This window comes from Engraulis encrasicolus, chromosome 16 (genome assembly GCF_034702125.1).
Source record: "Engraulis encrasicolus isolate BLACKSEA-1 chromosome 16, IST_EnEncr_1.0, whole genome shotgun sequence".
Lineage (NCBI taxonomy): Eukaryota > Metazoa > Chordata > Actinopteri > Clupeiformes > Engraulidae > Engraulis > Engraulis encrasicolus.
The window spans coordinates 25,294,835-25,314,450 of NC_085872.1; the positions used below are offsets into that span (position 1 = coordinate 25,294,835).

At 43.3% G+C, this 19,616-nt stretch overlaps 2 protein-coding genes across 2 annotated transcripts in view; both read left to right on the plus strand.

Moving 5' to 3' along the window:
* Positions 1–5,403, plus strand: part of vipr1a (vasoactive intestinal peptide receptor 1a) — a 35,868-nt gene extending 30,465 nt beyond the window's left edge. Inside the window, exons 7-13 of the mRNA XM_063219090.1 lie at positions 658–811; positions 1,079–1,139; positions 2,043–2,109; positions 2,460–2,551; positions 2,658–2,787; positions 3,173–3,214; positions 3,629–5,403. Coding sequence (XP_063075160.1) covers positions 658–811; positions 1,079–1,139; positions 2,043–2,109; positions 2,460–2,551; positions 2,658–2,787; positions 3,173–3,214; positions 3,629–3,820 — 738 coding nt within the window. The 3' untranslated portion in view covers positions 3,821–5,403. The remainder of the gene's footprint in view (positions 1–657; positions 812–1,078; positions 1,140–2,042; positions 2,110–2,459; positions 2,552–2,657; positions 2,788–3,172; positions 3,215–3,628) is intronic.
* A 4,975-nt stretch (positions 5,404–10,378) lies between these two features.
* On the plus strand, positions 10,379–18,671 carry zbtb47a (zinc finger and BTB domain containing 47a). Its single transcript, XM_063219092.1, has 6 exons — positions 10,379–10,469; positions 13,041–14,519; positions 15,203–15,350; positions 15,699–15,814; positions 16,212–16,356; positions 17,216–18,671. Exons 1-6 carry the CDS (start codon positions 10,389–10,391, stop codon positions 17,659–17,661), a joined length of 2,415 nt encoding a protein of 804 aa, XP_063075162.1. The 5' UTR covers positions 10,379–10,388; the 3' UTR covers positions 17,662–18,671.
* Positions 18,672–19,616: the final 945 nt, after the last annotated feature.

The following is a 19,616-nucleotide window of genomic DNA, read 5'->3' on the forward strand; positions in this document are numbered from 1 at the left end:
TCAGGTCCTGGTCACGTCCTATACTGCGCCCTTCTGGTTGACCCAGAGGTGACCCTTGTGCCCCGTCCAGGCAGGGGTTAGTTTTACATGAATATTTGTTGTTTCAATGGGAATTGAATGTAAGCGTTCTTCTCTTGCTAAAAGTTTTCAGTCTGAAGTCAATGGTTATTTGTGATGATCTGTTTGTAGGAAATGTACACAGGCTGATCCTGTGGATGAAAACATTAGGCTTACCATTTCTACTTTTGAAGCATATGAAGGATTTACCCTATTGGCTCCGGAAATGCTTTATGCTCCTGACCTCAATAGCCCAATGATTGCGATGTGTATTATTGACTCAAGTGCCCAATGTCAACAGTTCAAGGAATGTTTGCTCTTTGGATCTTCCTTTCCAAACTATTAAAGAAAACCATACATCACTTAAAAACAACACAGATATCCAATACCTAAATCAAACCAAGCAACAAAATTATGTTGACATAGCAACAGTAGACATTACCCAGATCTTTATTAGATTTTATACTGATTATATGAACATAGTGTGGCTACCTTATTTCCCTTGGGGCTGTACATGAGTGGCCCAGAATGTATTTAAAAAAAATATGTTGTTTTTTTGTTAGATACATGGTCACCACTTGTTGTATCTCTCTGAAACAGGCTGGGTGCAAGGTTGCCATGGTGTTCTTCCAGTACGGAGCCATGGCCAGTTACTTTTGGCTGCTGGTGGAAGGACTATACCTGCACGCTCTTCTGGCAGTCTCATTCTTCTCCGAGAGGAAATACTTCTGGTGGTACATTGTCATTGGCTGGGGTAGGTGGCATTTTGATGTTATACTGTGTATAGTATTATAACATTACTGAGGAAATGGTTGAATGGGGCCATCGTTACAGATTGTTGGAGGCAACAGTGGTGAAACGCTTATCGTGACTCAGTCGTATAGGCATATATCGGTTTCTATTTCATGGTTCAGTACCTATGAGTGTAAGGTAATTTGACTAGGGCCGGGGAGATGTTGTGCGTTGTTGTTGACTTATGCCTATGTTATCTCTGTCTCTCTGCTCACTGGACCGTGGACAGGAGTTCCCGCTGTCTTCATCATCAGCTGGAGCATCACCAAGGCTCACCTGAATGATGTCGGGTAAGGCCGGCCTTGATGTCCTACGCGGCGGAAAACACAATTTGCGGAATTGGAAAATAGTGTGTTCTTGAGCTGCTCAAATTCGATTTCCGCAAAAGAACAAAGAACTCGTTTGTGTAGTGTGTGTGTGCGTGTGTGCGTGTGTCCGTGTGTGTGTATGTGTATGTGTGTTATTTGATGTTTGATTCAGCACGTCTCAGGAGAGAGGGCTGTAATAAAAAAAAGTGAAGTGAAAAAAAGAACAACCCTGAGGCCCGATAATGCTCAAGAGAAGAGCTTGCAGCATGGAGGCTGTGGGTGTGGGGGGTGGCTGGTTGGTTGGGTATGGGGATGGTGGTGGTGGTGGTGGTGGGGGGTGGGGAGATTGTGGGCTTCCTTAATTTCGATTCATGCGCTGTGACCATGAGCACACACATGTCTTACTCAACAAAACAGTAGCCAGCCATTGGCTGTGGTTCAGATGACACTGGAGATGCCATTTCAGCCAGTTTGACTCAAGGCTGTTTCCTGTGAGCGGTGATAGACGACCGGCACTCATGGAGGTCACTGCTACGGCTATTTATAGAGTGGTACAGCGTACCCTTGAGGTGGTTTCCACTGAAGAATTTGATCATGTCTCATGATCATCTTGGTGATTTATGGCATCAAAGACGGTCATCAATTACACTCCATAGGACTTCATTGTCATTGTAGTTCACCATATTTGCACCCCCACCTCCAAAGAACCCACCCCCCGCCTCAAAGAAATTTCAGTGTGTGTAATTGTGCAGGTGACAGTCCCAATTAAAAAAAACAAAGCCTACAGTATAGTAGAAAGGGTTTATGTAGCCTATGCAGTGTTTTTGTATTGAAGAGCAGTGCAGCAATTGCTCACTGTAACTGTCTTCACTCCACCTCCTCTAGGTGCTGGGATTTGATCGATGACAAGCTGTGGCTGATCATCAAAGTACCTATCCTGCTGGCCATATTGGTAATGCAATGGCTTAACTGTGCATTTCAAACACATATGGTTCATTCTTTTGAAACCCGGTTGTCAGTAAACCTGAGTTGTTCGGTCTCCTGATATCCGTTGTAAATGCGTTCTATTGCAATCATTGTGGACAATACAAATCTCTGAAAGCACTAATATTTCACAAACTCGGAGTAGACCGAACTGCTCTGAGTTTGTGTGTCAGTATTGCACTTTCCCGAGGCGGAGCTCTGGGTTTCCGACTACTGAGTTTCCAAAGAATGAGCCAATAGTTCATTACTGTGAGAGAAAAAAAGCAACTAAATTTTTTGTCAACATTTCAACACAGTGTGTGTGGTTGCTTTATCTAGGTGACATTTATTCTCTTCATCTGCATCATCCGAATACTTCGTCAGAAGATCAACTGCAGAGATATTGGCAGAAATGAGTCAAACCAGCACACGTCAGTGTTTCCTGCCATAGTTATCTGTTGTTCTCATGATACTGATCGGTACGTGCATATCAGTTGGTGTTTGTAAATATTTGCTTTTTGCTTATTGCAAATACAGGAGACTGGCTAAATCCACGCTGCTGTTGATTCCCCTATTTGGGATCAACTTCTTAGGATTCGCGTTCATGCCTGAGCATCTGGGTGGTTTTGTCAGGGCAGTCATTGACCTGGTGCTGGGATCATTTCAGGTAAATTACTTCCCCTTTCACTGCAACAACATGCATACCGTACAGTAGTGGCTTTTTTGTGTGTTCTGTAATCTGACTTTTTCCTCAACTTGCGTGTGTGTAAATTGCTCTTTGAGACCTTGCATCTGTATTTGTGTTGAAGTTACTATCGGTAGAAAGCAATCCAAATGATAAACTCAAATACAGTCTAAATATTTGTTAATTTTTGTTATGCAGGTGCATATTGCAAATACAGACTTCTTTCTCTTCAGTGATGTTTGCACTCCAGAAGACATAATATTTGAGTTTTTCAGAAATATTTGAGAGGGAGGAATGCCTGGTGCGACAGAGCTGCATCGTTTTGTGTGCTGTCCGTTCTGCTCATCAGTATCTCTTTCTGTCTCAGGGTTTTGTGGTGGCCGTCCTGTACTGCTTCCTGAATGGAGAGGTAATGCCATCTCCCGGTGATTTTACTCGAAACATAAAACCCAAATAAATGCAATAACTAATATACGTACAGTATATGAAGAGTTCAGATGCAAAACCCCCTAACTCCATTTCTGAAGACCTGCACTTCTATATTTTTAGAGAACCCCGTTGTTGGTTTGGTTTACATTCATTTACTTGATAATACATATAAATAGTTATATGACATAAATAAAATTAAAAATATATGAAATTTAGATTTTCTATTCAATAAAAGTGTATTAAGATTATTTTCTGAAAAGGCACTAAGGGGGTTTTGCATCTAAACTCTTCATATGTTTGACCTTTGCCAATTTTGTGCACCCCCTTCCCTTCACTCTTCCCCTGTCCCATGTAACCTCGCCCCCCTCCCCCTCCCCCCTCCCCCCATTTACAGGTACAGTCCGAGATCAAGCGGAAGTGGAGGAGGTGGCACCTGCAGAGGTACCTCGACAACGACACCAAGTACCAGCAGCCCTCTCTGGCCAGCAACGGCAACAATTTCAGTACGCAGATCACTCTGATGGCCAAGACCAGCCCGGCCACACGGAGAGCCAGCGCCTGCCCAGACGACCTCTCGGCCATCTGACCAAGTGTGTATACAGTACACAAACCCCAAACCTTGTGAGGAGAGGAAACAGTAGGCGGTTGTTGAAGTAACCGTCATCCACAACATTTTTTGGAGATGTACCGCTGCCAAGCTCCTCAGATTTTTCTCGCCAGGGTGTCTGCTGCTTGGACTGTGGACCACAAGTGCACTTGAGCGCTTTTTTTAGAAAGGGAATTTATCAAGATAAGGGAATCAGAGTGGTCCAGCTGTCTGGGAAATCCACAGCCCAGGATGAACTCCAGCCTAAAGGGAGATTCAAAACCAAGCATAGGATCCGGAGCCGGCCTACACGGCACACATGGACTGAGTCACACTGACTGAGATCACCAGACAACAGATTCACAAGAGAGACATGTTGTCGAAGATGCTGTGAATGTTTTGTAGCATATTCCAGATTGCCCTTGACTTGAGCACCACAGGTTTAACCTTGTTCCTTAGTTTATAGGGAAAAGGAGGTCAAGAGAGGGGGTTTTAATCAGTCAGTGTTCACACAAATGCCAAGCAAAATGGTATGGTCCTATTTTAGGCTCCACTTCACCTACTTTTGATGTGTAAATATGTAAATGACTTGCATAGACCCAAACACACCCCCTATCCTTCACGCAGAAGCCCCCTGCAGCCAGCTCTCCGGCCTCAACAGAATGTGAACATGCAGATGTACTTTTTTGATTATCGTTCTCATTGTTTTACATAATATAGTTATTTTTTTTATTGTTAAGCGGGACTGTGTACAAAGTGCATTGACATTTCGGTGTAAGAATTGGTGGACCTCCTTCTGTAGGGACAGATGTTTACAGAAAAAAGCAATGAGGATTGTGTAAAAATTAGTATATTTAATATTATATAAATTAATGAATCACTGTATTTTTTCCCTTGTGTAGGTTGTTGGTCATCAGTTGATGAGATTGTGCTCAAGGTTATTGTTATGTTCATTACTGGTCTTCATTATTTCCTATTGTGAAGTGTTAATTCATATTGCTGAAGGGGGCATGCTCACACATGCACCAGATACCTCATAGTCCATTATTTCCATAATGGAAAAACATAGATAACAACTATTCAGTAGTTGCACCCACAGAACATTCATTCCTTGATGGAAATGGAATGCAAATATTTTGACAGTTCACATGTCTCTGTTGTGGAATACCAAATAAATATATGATCTTGAGTACTCTTTATGGGGTGAAGGCAATTTCCTTTTACGTGGTCCGAGGCAGGCCAAAGGCATGGAAACATGGCATAGGATGCATGATGGATTCAAAGAAAAATAAACAAGCACAATTGGAGAACCTCCCTTAAAGAGAAATCATCCATATCTTGGCCATCAAAACTGATATACAAATTGAAACATTTGCATTTCACGTGGCTGCACAACACACTTGACAGCTCTGGTTTTATAAATTGAAAAGCTGAATTTTTATGAGGTTGTGGTTGTGGTTATTACCACAGGCCAGACACTCAAAACTGAAGTAAGAATGAGAAGGCGATATTGAGAAAGACTTTGGGTTTGTTTATTCTGTGTCCCAGTGATAACCCATCTGCTGTGTGTCTACACTCCCTTGCCTGAGATTCCCTTGCTCTCTGTTGCCTTCCACAGGCTCTGTGTAGGTTACACACAATGTTTGGGCAATGTACAACTAACATAACAGGCCTATATATAGTACACACACACACACACACACACACACACACACACACACACACACACACACACACACACACACACACACACACACACACACACACTAATAATAATAATAGTAATAATAATAATAATAATAATAATAATAATAATAAAAAGATCTGGCAAAAACAGTTACATGCCATTATAACCATAAGCCATTATCAGGTGAAGTAGCCTATGTAAATGTAATGCAATGTAGGCCTACTATATAGGCCTAATCATGCAATGTAGTGGGGTCGTATTAGGTGCAGTCATTTCAAATTGGTGTTAAAGTTTGGTTTTCACTTCCAAGTTGAAGTTTAGGGTCTATAGAACAATTTGAGTTCGAGTGTCAAACATACAGATAACAAAATAGCCTGCGGGGGGCGCTCTAAAATATATAAACTGCTATAACATTTGATTATTTAAACCAAATGTAACATATGAGGTATGTATGGATTCAGCATGAAGAGGAGAACCCGGTGAGCTAAGTATTCGGTTATCAGATTAAAGACACACTATGTAATAAACACACTTTTAGCCAATGGGCAGCAAAATCCGGGCTTTTTTTAAGATAAAGGGTGGAAATGCCCTCAAAGTTGCAATGAAACATCATTTATTGTTACAAGCTATTGTAAATAAAGCCTGGGTTATAACTTAACTTGATTTGTTCAGAAAATCCCTGAAGCACACAGATACTTAGGACCTATACACAAATATGGCTGCATAAAGCCTATGTCATACTTAGCACCCAACTTGCAACTTTGAGTTTATGAATTTAGGATCATGAGTACCAGCTTTTTTTCAATCAAGTCATCATTTTATTCACAAAAAACTTTATATCTGAAAGAAAGTTAATCAATAATAATAATAATAATAATAATTAGGATAAGGATGATGATGATGACGATATATACTATGAGGAACAACAGTTCTTCTGGCATTCAAAAACAAACAGAAGACCACATTTATCCCAATACTCCACTCTACAATAACTATGACAGAGAACAGATACAATAACAGTCAGTGGTCAGTCTTAGAAATTGCATGTGCACTTGCACAGACGTGTGCACTTTAACTCTGCCTTCATGCACTTGCACCAAGATCTGGCAGGTCTATTTGTACAAGTACTAGTACAGCTGCACTTCACCTCTAGTTGGAATACATATTTGGTAGTCCAAATCTGGGAACTGTCCATTTGTTACCAGATTGGCAGGCATTTCTGGCAAATGCAGATAATAAGACAGAACGTTTTTTATTCCTGTCAACTGTGCTGGTAACAAATGGACAGTTCCCAGATGACAGAGAGTCTTCATAACAGCAAATGATTGTGTCTTCCATGTATGAAATAGTCCTATAGTATTATGCATTATGCTTGCCAAAGGCCTCTGCTTGCCCCCAGCAAGCGTACTAATTGTTGTCCGACAGTTTATTTTTAAGTATGCTTGCGGGAAAGCATACTAATTGTTCATCAACAGTTTATTATTCTACATTTTTCCATTCACCTCCATTCATTAGTACGGTGACTTTGAATCGTTGCAGCGTTAGAGATAGAGACACGGTTTGAGTGCCAAAACGAACAGCTCGAAAAGGGCTCACGGTGGTGTATTTTTCGCTGGCCTACCCCCTTTCATTCGTTCACCAGACTCGTTTTCCTCAGTTTTCTCTCTGTTTTCCCGCTCATTGAAATGAATGGTAGAATGGTCAAGATGATGTCACAAACTGTGGCAGTTAGAGTGAGAGGTGACCTGTCCTGTGTTTTAATAGAATAAAATAAACCGCTTCACCTTTCGACTAGGTAAAGGCATTGTCAGAGAGGTCTTGGCTCTGAATACAAACTGTGTTAAGAATGATCATTAGCCAACTCTTCAAAATGAGAGAAAGCAGTTTTAAAATCCCTATGATGTGACCCCATTCACTTAGAAACATTGTGTGAACAGCTCAGCGCATAGGCCTGAATATGTCCACTTTTTGACTGAACCATTTGGCCTAGAAAAGTGATCTCAGCTTTGACATGAAGAACAGGGTTATGCCATTTGTGTGTCAATATAATTTGACAACTTGCAAAACTTTTGGAGAAAAGGCTGCACATATTACTCAGCTATTGACTGCCAAATTGTCACCTTTAGAATCTTCATTCATACACACACACACATGCAGCCTTGTAGAACCTGGACAACCGTGGCCTAATATGCTGCTGTGGCCACTCTATACAGTAAGTGGCAGTGGCCTACTGGGTATTGGGTGTCTGTCAGAGGGTTGCAGGTTCGAATCCCACCCTTACCTCTCCCTACCCACCCATTGCTGAAAGGCACCTGAAGCATCTCCATACATGCATGCACCCACACACACACACACCCACACCCACACACACACACACACACACAGAGAGAGCTCTATCTCTTTCCCTCATGTTTCTGTGTGTGTATACGACAGCTCTGTATGTGTATGTGTGTGCAGAAGCCAAAAGCATACTAATACCATTTCTCCGGAAATGCAGTCTTAATATTATTATTATTATTATTATTATTATTATTATTATTATTATTATTATTATTAAGTCAAGTCAAGTCAAGTCAAGTCAAGTAGGTTTTATTGTCAATTTCTTTACATGCACTGGTCATACAAAGAATTTGAAATTACATTTCTTGCTTTCCCATACAGACATAGACTAATCTAGGTAAGGACATAGACTGTATAGACATAGACAGTACTTATACATGGACTTAAGACAGTATGGACATAGACAGTGCTCATACAGACATTTAAAGTGCAAGACTGGACAACAGAAGACTTGTAGAGGACATACATTAAGAGGTATTGTTGTGCTTTTGTGCTTTCCTAAAAAAGTCCTTTATAGCGTTCTGACATGGTAATAGTAGCATTTTGAAGAAAAATAAATATTAAATATTAAAAAGGTCTGTCAAGTCAAGTACACCAGCAGCAGTGTGTGTGTGTGTGTGTGTGTGTGTGTGTTTGTGTGTGTGTGTGTGTGTGTGTGTGTGTGTGTGTGTGTTTGTGTGTGTGTGTGTGTGTGTGTGTGTGTGTATGTGTTTAGTGCAGGTAGAAGGTGCGGTGTGCGTCTGTGTGTGTGTTCGTGTGTCTGTGTGTGTGTGTGTGTCAGTGTGTGTCAGTGTGTTTATGTTTGGGTTTAGTGCAGAAAGTGCAGTGTGCTTGTGTGTGTGTGTGTGTGTGTGTGTGTGTGTGGTGTGTGTGTGTGTGTGTGTGTGTGTGTGGTGTGTGTGTGTGTGTGTGTGTGTGTGTGTGTGTGTGTGTGTGTGTGTGTGTGTGCATGTTTTGAGTTAGTGCAGGTTGAAAGTTCAGTCACAAGTATAGTAGTGCAGGTGGAATGTTCAGTCGCAGATATGGTGGTGGGGGATGGGGGGGGGGGTTGTCAGTGGCCTTGCTGGCTAGAGGCTGACAGTGGAGGGAGAGTGGGTTGAGTGTTCAGCATCTTGATCGCTTGGTGCATTGTGCTGCTCGCCAGCCTGGTGGTACGGGAACGGAGGCGCCTGTACCTCTTTCCAGAGGGCAGGAGGCTGAACAGTTTGTGTGCAGGGTGGCTTGTGTCTTTGATGATCATCAGTGCTTTCCGGGTGAGGCGTGTATTATTGATTTATTTTCTTCCAGATATACTTTTTTGTGATTTTATGTGTTAATAGAATATGGCTTGATTGAAAAAAGCTGGTACTCATGATGCTAAATTCATAAACTCAAAGTTGCAAGCTGGGTCCTAAATATCACATAGGCTTTATGCAGCCATATTTGGGTATAGGTATCCTAGGTATCTTTGTGCTTCAGGGATATTCTGAACAAATCAAGTTGAATGATAACCCAGGCTTTATTTACAATAGCTTGTAACAATAAATTATGTTTTATTGCAACTTTGAGGGCATTTCCACCCTTTATCTTTAAAAAACCCTGAATTTTGCTATCCATGGGCTGAAAGTGTGTTTATTACATAGTGTGTCTTTAATCTGGTGAAGAAATACTTAGCTCACCCGTTTCTCCTCTTAATGCTGAATCCATACATACCTCATATGTTAAATTTGGTTAAACTAATCGAAAGTTATAGCAGTTTATACATTTTAGAGCGCCCCCCGCAGGCCATTTTGTTATCTGTGTGTTTGACACTCGAACTCAAATTGTTCTATAGACCCTAAACTTCAACTTGGAAGTGAAAACCAAACTTTAACACCAATTTGAAATGACTGTCAAATATTGCATAGGCCTACGACTCCACTAATGGTGTCTGAGGGGCAAGTGACCTGTTACATGAATCCTATAAGTTACAAAAGATGGGGATCGGTGAATGTTGTAAGTTGTTAATAACTACTGCTTTTATTTAGGTGTTCCGTGACTGTTCTCTGGTTTGAGTTAAACTTCATTCATTTATATGGTTACATATAGGAAATACAGAGAGCGATGTGGTGTTTTGTTGCACACATGTTCATTACAAATCGCCCCTAGCTTTTTTGCCTCCCAAAAAAAACTGCTGTAGGCCTACCCATTTTGTAGATAGAAATTGAATTCACCTGTATTCACAGAGAATAGATCAACATTAGCCTACTGGGAGTCTGTTACACAAAGTAGGCTAGGCCTAATAGCCTAACCTACAAGTCTACATCACATCATTAGCCTACCTGAATTGACATATATATATATATATATATATATATATATATATATATATATATATATATATATATATATATATATATATATATATATATATATATATATTGCAGCAACAGTAGGACTATCCATACTGATTATCCTCCCAGAACACCTGTCAAAGTCCAGAAGAAAAACAAAAAGCAAAGGTAAAACAAAAGGTGGTTGGTGGTTGCCATGGAAAAGGAAAGGAGCTTTTTTGAAAAGCTTATGAAGCGTAATCGCAAGTCTGTGAAGTGTTCAATGAAAGGACTCCAGTGCGTGAAAAATCTACTTGTGTCCCCAGGAATGGTAAATTTGACTTTCTCTAAGCTTAAGTAGAACATAATATCATCGTGTTACTAAACGACAAACGAATATTTTGTTCATTTGTTTCTGTTTTCTTTTTCTGTGAACACTAATGTGGTCGGTTAATGAGTGGGAAAACAAGGCTCATCACTCCAAAAAGTAATTAATTTCAGTCATGTACAAATCTAGAACAATAGCGCCCTCCTGTGACAGATACATGTCAGTTCTCATGGTACGTAGGCTACAGCCGACTCCAGTTCATTGCGTTCACCGCTGTGTTGAACCGAGTCACTCCAACGTGGACTCCATGACCTTGCGCGCCTCGGTCTGCAGCAGCCCACTGTTTACCTCCGGGGTTGTAGTGGCGACCGTGTGATATCCGTTGTGCTCTTGTGCAGACTATTAAACTGCTTCTGCGCATACTTAATTGAGGATAAGCTTTGCCGAGGAACGCGAAAATGTCTAAATATGCCCGGAAATCCCTCGATTATGGAGTCCCTGTCGCTTTAACGTTCCAGACAAAACGCCCCATATGATTTTGGTGCTCCAATCATCAGTTACTTCAGTGCAAGGCAGACGGCAAATTTTGACGTTTTTTCTTCTCTGAGTACAAACATGGCGAAAGAGGACATATGTCTGGGGGTTGACGTGCTGTAGCGATGTAACGGACAGATGTGTTCATGGAGAGGGGGATTCGCGCTGAAAAGGAGGCGAAACGAAACTCCTGTGCCACTCCAAACAGTTGATCACAATGGTAGGGCATTCTTTGGCTCTCGGCATGTTGGTGATATTTCATGCCTCACAAATGTTTGGAATGTCGTAGGCCTGTATAACTTGATAATGAGGTTGGTAATAGAGATGTGCATGTAACAACAGTGGTGGCTCATTCGAAGATATTCTACATAGGGAAACAGGCAGTGATATTATTAGATTTCATAAAATGTGCATAATCTCGTAAAGACGGAGTTACATTTGCTGTGGAAAGTCGCATTCGCACATATGTATGTTGTTACTATTGCACATTTGGCAACTTGAAATGTGACAATGTGAATTGCGGGGTTCTTTTGTTGAAGTATGGAATGATTTTAGTACAGTCCCATTTGATTAATACTATATTCTTGAACTATTGCATCAGTGCCGTAGTTGTCCTTGTCATGACAGTCTGGGCTTGTCTGCCCTGTGTATGTAGGACGTAAAGAAGGATGCAGAAAAAAGGTCCAGAAAAAATTGGACACGCCACTAACATTTCGGTCAATAGATTATATTCCATCTGAGTAATTCATATACATCATCATCCAAATGGGTCGTAGGAGTCATTCATCCCATTCTAACATCATCCTCATCCTCTCTTCATTCCGCTGATGACAGCTGAGGGAAGAACTGATCAGTGGCAATCAGAGACCGTGTGCGTAAAAGAGAGCGACAAGAGAGATGGACAGACGCAATGGAATTTATCGGGCTACGTACAGTAATTATAAAGTCAAGACATAAGATCACCCGGCGCCTCCTTTTCTGATTGTTTGAGCACACCTTGAGGAAAAGGAAATTGAGCCAAAGTTGTTTTGTTTTTGGAGCCACAGGTGATTATATGATCAGTGGGGAGGGAGGGTTGCTTATGTACGCCAGTCAGGGCTGAGAGACCTTGGGTTCATTCAGGGACACTGAATGTTTTTGCAGCTGACTGGTGGAGCAATCTCCACATAACCCCTTGCATCTGAAAATACCACCGAAGATTTAGGTCAGCGCTATGAGTGACTGTATTGACATCTGCTACTGCACAGTGGTTGTAACTCAAAACAGCATAAAAAAACAGAAAACAAAAACCCCAATCGTTGTTGCTACATGTGATGTGACCTTGCATTGTTTTTACGTCTTCTCTGCATCATCTGTGAATAGCAGTCGGCCTCATAAAATTGGCAATAAAACCCACAGTAAATGTGCCACAATCTTAAGTTTGATACTATTTTTCACACCACCATTGTTGTAATTACTTAGGCTGAATGATAAATATACAGCTGCAGGCTGAAGAAGATAACACCAATAGTAATAGTGATACTTGTGCTGGTTTTCACATGAGTGGCTCATTGGAAACACTGCCAGTTCCTCAAGTCTCAGTTCCTGACTCTCACAATTGTCATGTCATGTCAGGATTTCATAAATACATCTATCAATACATCAACGGTCAATAAAAATTTGTCTTGGTATACTCGCCAACATCATAATATGAACAAGTGGCCCAGCCTAGACTGCTACGCGGGCGACCCGGATTTGATTCCCGACTCGGATCATTTCCCGATCCTCTCCCGTCTCTCTCTGCCACTCATTTCCAGTCCTACTCCTCACTGACCTGTCTAAAATAAATTTGACCCCCCCCCTCCCCAAAAAATAAAAATAATAATAATAATATGAACAAGTGGCGTTCTTCATGTCTTTGTCATGTCATATCTCTCCCACAGTTCATAGTGGAGGAGATGGCAGAGTTCTCCTTCCTGCATGATGTAGTAAAAGTAACAATTCTCAGGTCTCTGACTCTTCTCACAGCTGTCATGTCCTCATGTCCCATATGTCCCACAGCTCATAGTGGAGAAGACGGCTGAGCACCCGACGGCGGAGTTCTCCCTCCTGGAGGACGCGGCGCACCACTTCGCCTTCCTCATGGAGCGGCTGAACGACCAGCGCCTCTTCCAGCCGGACCTGTGCGACGTGGACATCGTGCTGCCCCGCCACCAGGCCACCTTCCAGGCGCACAAGGGCGTGCTGGCGGCCTACAGCCCCTTCTTCCACTCGCTGTTCGGCCACAGCAAGGAGCTGCAGCGCGTGGAGCTGGCCCTGGAGGCGCTGCGGCCGCAGGGGCTGCGCCAGATCCTGGACTTCATCTACACCTCGCGCCTGCTGCTCACCAGCGCCAACCTGCAGGACGTGCTGCGCGCCGCCACCGTGCTGCAGATGGCCGACATCGCCGCCTCGTGCCGGGAGCTGCTCGTCCGGGGGTCGCTGGTGCCCGCAGGAGGTGCCGGAGGAGGAGAAGGAGGTGGTGGTGATGGATACGGGCAGGAGGCAGAGGAGGCGAAGGAGAAGGTGCAGAAGTGGACAACCAACGGCAGTGTCGGTAGCGGGAAAGCCAATGCTGGGGGGAATGGCACCCCTAGTGGTCGGGGCGGAACTGTGGCGGCCATGTCCCCCTTCCGCGCCGCCGCAGACGTCAAGCAGGAAGCCGAACCGGCCAGCGCCAAGATCTACGGACGAGAGAGCACGGGGCCCCAGTACAGCCTGCACGTGGAGGACGCCCCCGTGAAAAGCGAGCACTCCACCTCCAACATCAGCGTCAGGACCGTGCCGTACATTAAGAAGGAAGGGGAGGAGACGGCTCTGCAGGGTACCGTGAAAGTCCCCGCAGACTCCAAGCAGATCATCGTGGAGCTGAACCTGAACAATCAGACCCTGAACGTGTCCAAGGGCCTTGAGGAAGACCCCTCGCCCGCGTCACTGTCCTCCATGCACAGGCACCAGGGACAAGACCAGGGTGGGTGCGGCAACGAGGGAGACGAGAAAGAAGACGAAGAGGAGGAGGACGACGAGGACATGAGCATGAGGGAGGAAGAGGAGGAGGGGAAAGAGGATCACACGGAGGACGACGAAGACGACCATGGTGCGTCAAGCGAGGAAGAGGAAGGCCGCCACAACAGTAGCAGCAACCAAGCCATAGCAGACTTCTTGCCGTGCAGAGCCCCGCGGCAAACCATGTTTGTGGGAACGTCTCCGCTTCGGAGCCGCCTGGGGGGCCACCACCAGGGCAGACAGGGCAGCAGGGGAGGAGCAAGGCGGGCAGAGGCCCAGGACGGGCAGCAGCAGGGTCAGGTGATGCGGCTGGAGGAGAGGCAGGCCTTCCCCTGTGGCAAGTGCCCGCGCAGCTTTAACAACCACTGGTACCTGGACAAGCACGTGAGCGCCGCCCACAGCTGCATGCAGGCGTGTGAGGCCTGCGGCAAGCACTTCCTGCTGGAGAGCGAGCTGCAGCTCCATCAGCAGACCAACTGTGAGAAGAGCATACAGGTCAATAGCTCTCCTACTGTATATACAAGTACAGTACACACACTATATATAGCTCTCTCTCAGATATACAGCACACACACCTACACACGCTTTGCAGCACACAGCACCAATATTAAGGAGAAGTATGTGCTGAGAGCAGTACAGAGAGACACAAAATAGAGACTTTAGGCTCTGGAGAATTTGCTGTTAGCCATCCATAGTTTCTGCATACACGTAGATTTGTCAAAATTATTAGTTAAACTATATATCATGGTGAGGTTCCTTCAATACTGCCATCATCCAGTATAGTACCAATTGACCAATTAATTATCACTTACTTACCGGTACTTACTTACTTACTTACACCGTTCCACCATTGGAACACTGTGACAGTCATTGAAACGTTAACTACCATAGTACTACAGTACTATGACACAACACAGGACCTTTAATAATGCACTACTGCACGCCACGACTTCGTCATTGCCATTCTTGTAACAGCAAAATTATAATGCCGTGTCTTAGCATGTCAATACACCAGAGTTAATATTTCAGTCAGTCTGACACAGCACTCTCTAGCTCACTGACTTCATGCCTCAGTTCAATTGCCTATTGATTCTTTGACCATTAGACAGGGCTCCTTTGTTACGTAGTACACATTTCATGAAATTTAAATTGTGTGTTCATATGTTGTTTTTTTATAGTGTGTTACTTGTGGGAAGGCCTTCAAGAAGCTCTGGTCCCTGCAGGAGCATAACAAGGTGGTCCATGGCTATGCTGAGAAGAGGTTCTCCTGCGAGATCTGCGAGAAGAAGTTCTACACCATGGCCCATGTCCGCAAGCACATGGTTGGTGAGTACTTTGGTGCTGACGTAAATGTTTTTAGCACCAACCGCGCTAACTTTAACAAACTGTACTGAATAACTAGCTAACGAACTACACCAAGTGGTGGCCTAATGGTTTGGGAGTTTGTCTTTGAATTGTAATGTTGCAGGTTTTGAATACCATATCATCATCCAAGGCGGACGTGCCCTAGATTAGCTAATAGTGTTTGCAATAACTAATCCACATCTGGTGTCTGTCAGAAAACTCAGCCTAATGCACACAAACATAAGCAAGTCTTTATTGTTTGTTGATCCATTCTCAATTCGAACCAGTCACTCCAGTTCACTGTTCATATTTGTGCTTTTGTATTGCTAGCACACACAAAAGATATGCCCTTTACCTGTGAGACGTGTGGAAAGTCCTTCAAACGCAGCATGTCTCTCAAAGTCCACTCCCTCCAGCACTCGGGCGAGAAGCCGTTCAAATGTGAGGTAATAACACACCAGTCATTGACGAAGCGATAGACATTTCATTTTTGTTTTTTACCTTCACCAAGGAGGTTATGTTTTTGGTTTGTCTGTTTGTTTGTCTGTCAGCAGGATAAATAAAAAAAAATTATGGAGTTGTGGAAAAGACAAAAGGAAAAAGGAAAAATTACATTTTGGCAGAAATTTTACACGGTTCCAGAACCTTTTAAAAGATTCTTCACAATTGCAGGATAGGCCGAAGTTTGACTTTCCGGTTTCTGTCTCAGGCAGAAAGACTTGGAAAAAAATTAGGTGTAACATAGTCAAATGTTCTATCAAACAGCCTCCTTGGCGGAGGTCTGCACAATCTGAGTACATTTCTAGAGTGGCACGTGATGAGAGTGTCTGTGTGTCGTTGCAGAACTGTAGCGAGCGCTTCCAGTACAAGTACCAGCTGCGGTCCCACATGAGCATCCACCTGGGCCACAAGCAGTTCATGTGCCAGTGGTGCGGCAAGGACTTCAACATGAAGCAGTACTTTGATGAACACATGAAGACACACACAGGTGAGGACACACACACACACACACACACACACACACACACACACACACACACACACACACACACACACACACACACACACACACACACACACACACACACACACACACACAAGGACTTCAACATGAAGCAGTACTTTGATGAACACATGAAGACACACACAGGTGAGGACACACACACACACACACACACACACACACACACACACACACACACACACACACACACACACACACACACACACACACACACACACACAGACACAAGGACTTCAACATGAAGCAGTACTTTGATGAACACATGAAGACACACACAGGTGAGGACACGCGGACACGCACACACACACACACACACACACACACACACACACACACACACACACACACACACACACACACACACACACACACACACACACAGACACAAGGACTTCAACATGAAGCAGTACTTTGATGAACACATGAAGACACACACAGGTGAGGACACGCGGACACGCGCACAGTCGCACACACACACACACACATACACACACACACACACCTTTTAAGAATGTGTTATGACTTACATTGTTATTACACGAAAATACACTACTATGTATTAACTATTGTAAATCACCCTGTCGTGGTCTTAATTTTGTGCGCGTGCATGTCTGTGTCTGTTTGGTAATAACATGGTTGTATGCTCCACAGGAGAGACGTCATACAGTATATCTGTGAGGTGTGTGTGTGTGTGTGTGTGTGTGTGTGTGTGTGTGTGTGTGTGTGTGTGTGTGTGTGTGTGTGTGTGTGTGTGTGTGTGTGTGTGTGTGTGTGTGCGTGTATGTGTGTCTGTTTGATAATAGCATGTTTGTATGCTCCACAGGAGAGAAGCCATATATCTGTGAGATGTGTGGTAAGAGCTTCACCAGTCGGCCCAACATGAAGCGCCACCGCCGCACCCACACGGGCGAGAAGCCCTACCCCTGTGACGTGTGCGGCCAGCGCTTCCGCTTCTCCAACATGCTCAAAGCCCACAAGGAGAAGTGCTTCCGGCTCAGCAACCCCGCCTCCTCCTCCTCCTCTGCGGAGGCCGAGTGTGCCCCGCCACCGTCCTCCTGTGCCATGGCCACAGAAATGACTTCCTTGACTGACGATGGCTTTGGGTCCTCCAATCACGGCACGGCGGTGTTTCCGCATCCAATGCTGCCGGCTGACGGAGGGTTCCCCCTGATGGAGGGCACCCCAGCGCTGCCCGCCCTCTCCCCCATGTTCTCTTCCTCCTCCTCCTCCTCGGCCACCCCCGCTCGACACCAGGCTGGGAACCACTGATCCTTCTCCTCAGTGTTTCACAGCGCGAAAAACTCTGCAAAGGTACGCTTAGTCGAACTCTGTATCAGGAAGCATAGCGTCTTATATTGAGAACAGTTGAAAGTGATAACTCTATATTTTATACCTTGAAACCCAAATATACTTTGTCAGTCTGCAGTATCCACAAGCGAGTATGCGAGTTAATATACCCTCTGTGTATTGTATTGGTGTTATAGAAATATATGTAGCGAACCCTAGATTTTAAGCACTTTTTCAATGTCATGACACATTTTATGTTTTTTTATATCAGTTTCTGTCTGTCCTGTTCTTCTGATTTCGAGTAACATCAAGTGTTGTACTAGTGTTTTTCATGTGATTTACATTTTCATCATTATTCAAAATGAGGCTTAAAGTTACTAAACTCCCCCTCCTTGTTCAAACAATCAGTCAGGCTGCTTTGTCCTTAGGCATCTCACGTTACTATAGTGCCCATAAGAAGCAAGTAGAATAACCTGAAAAGGTTGATTTTGTGTGACTGATTGGGGATTTTTCTGCTTACATCCTTGTTACTGACATCGTAAACCAAACAGAGGTACTTCAGTTGGCAGATAGTATAGAAGTAGTGTAGTAACTTTGAAGTACTTCAATTGGTTGGTATTTATGGATGTCTGGATGGCACTTTAACCGAGATTAAAAGAGGTTTTGCATTCCACATTCAATCTTTGATGTACACAGGTACACTGTGGGGCGCTAGCTCTGTTTTAAGGAGCTCTGGGCAGACAGTACATAGAACAGAGAGTACATCATGAATATATTTTGTGGTTATTGTTTAAAGTCTTCAAGAAATTGTATGTCTTTGGTAAAAAGTTAAATCTTTCATATGTGGTGACCAATTTCATGTGGAAAAGGTGGAATCATGTCTGAAATCAGTACTCTGAAAATGTCTTTGAGATTATTGTAGTTAAGAGTAGTCACTTGTGATTGAATGACATGTAAGGCTGGCTGTCTAAAGAAAGCTATACCAAACACAGTGTAGCTGGTCTAACTCTGTAAGCTGTATGGTACTGGTCTAAGGTCAGTAATAATTGATAATATTGGCCAATACAGCCCTTAACTATATTATATCAAGGCAACCAAATACTTTTGCAAATCAAGCATTCAAAACAGCATTATTGTCATGTAGGTTTTTATCGCCCATGCATATTTTATGAATGATGAATGTGATGAGTTTTTAAATTCCAGAGTGACACTTTAAAAAATATATATAAATAATTTCTGGCTACGGCTTTGGTCATAGCCATTCTGCAGAGCAGAAAAAGGGCTCTAAATTCACATCAGAGAAGTGAGGCTAAATTAGGCTTTTCATGAAAAGGCACTTGTTTCACAAAGTTGATTGAAATTGTGGTGCATAGCAATGGCTGACTCAATTATAACATCCGCTCCATGCGCTGTGAAAGTTTTAATGCACCTTATGTTGCTTTTGTGTATTAACAGACTTATTCTGTGTTACGTTAAGGCTATTCAGTTTTTTTAAATGATGTTGTCATTGGGCAAAGCCCAATTGCATTTAATGAATAAGTCAAGAAGATATCGATGCCTAATGACCTTTATTGAAAAGAATGTCAATGTAAGTAGTAAGTACCCAATGCCATGTAGTTATGGTAATCCGGAATTGGCTGACAGGGAGGTGTTTTTTGTAATTTAACATAATTAAATTATGTTTTTGAAGGACTATCACTGATGTAACACACTCCAGAAATCATACTTCCATATTGTTATGCAGTGTCATCACGGTTATCTGCTCTGACGTATCCATGCTGTGGTGGAGTCGTAGCTCACAGGGCATAATATAGCTTGAGGACATTGCGGTGAAAATTGTTTTTTTCCCCTCACTTTACATATTTCATTTATGAATGTCTGTGCTTGGGTTATGTTTCCAGAAATGTTCATATTTAGTTTTTGCCAGCCTATAAGCA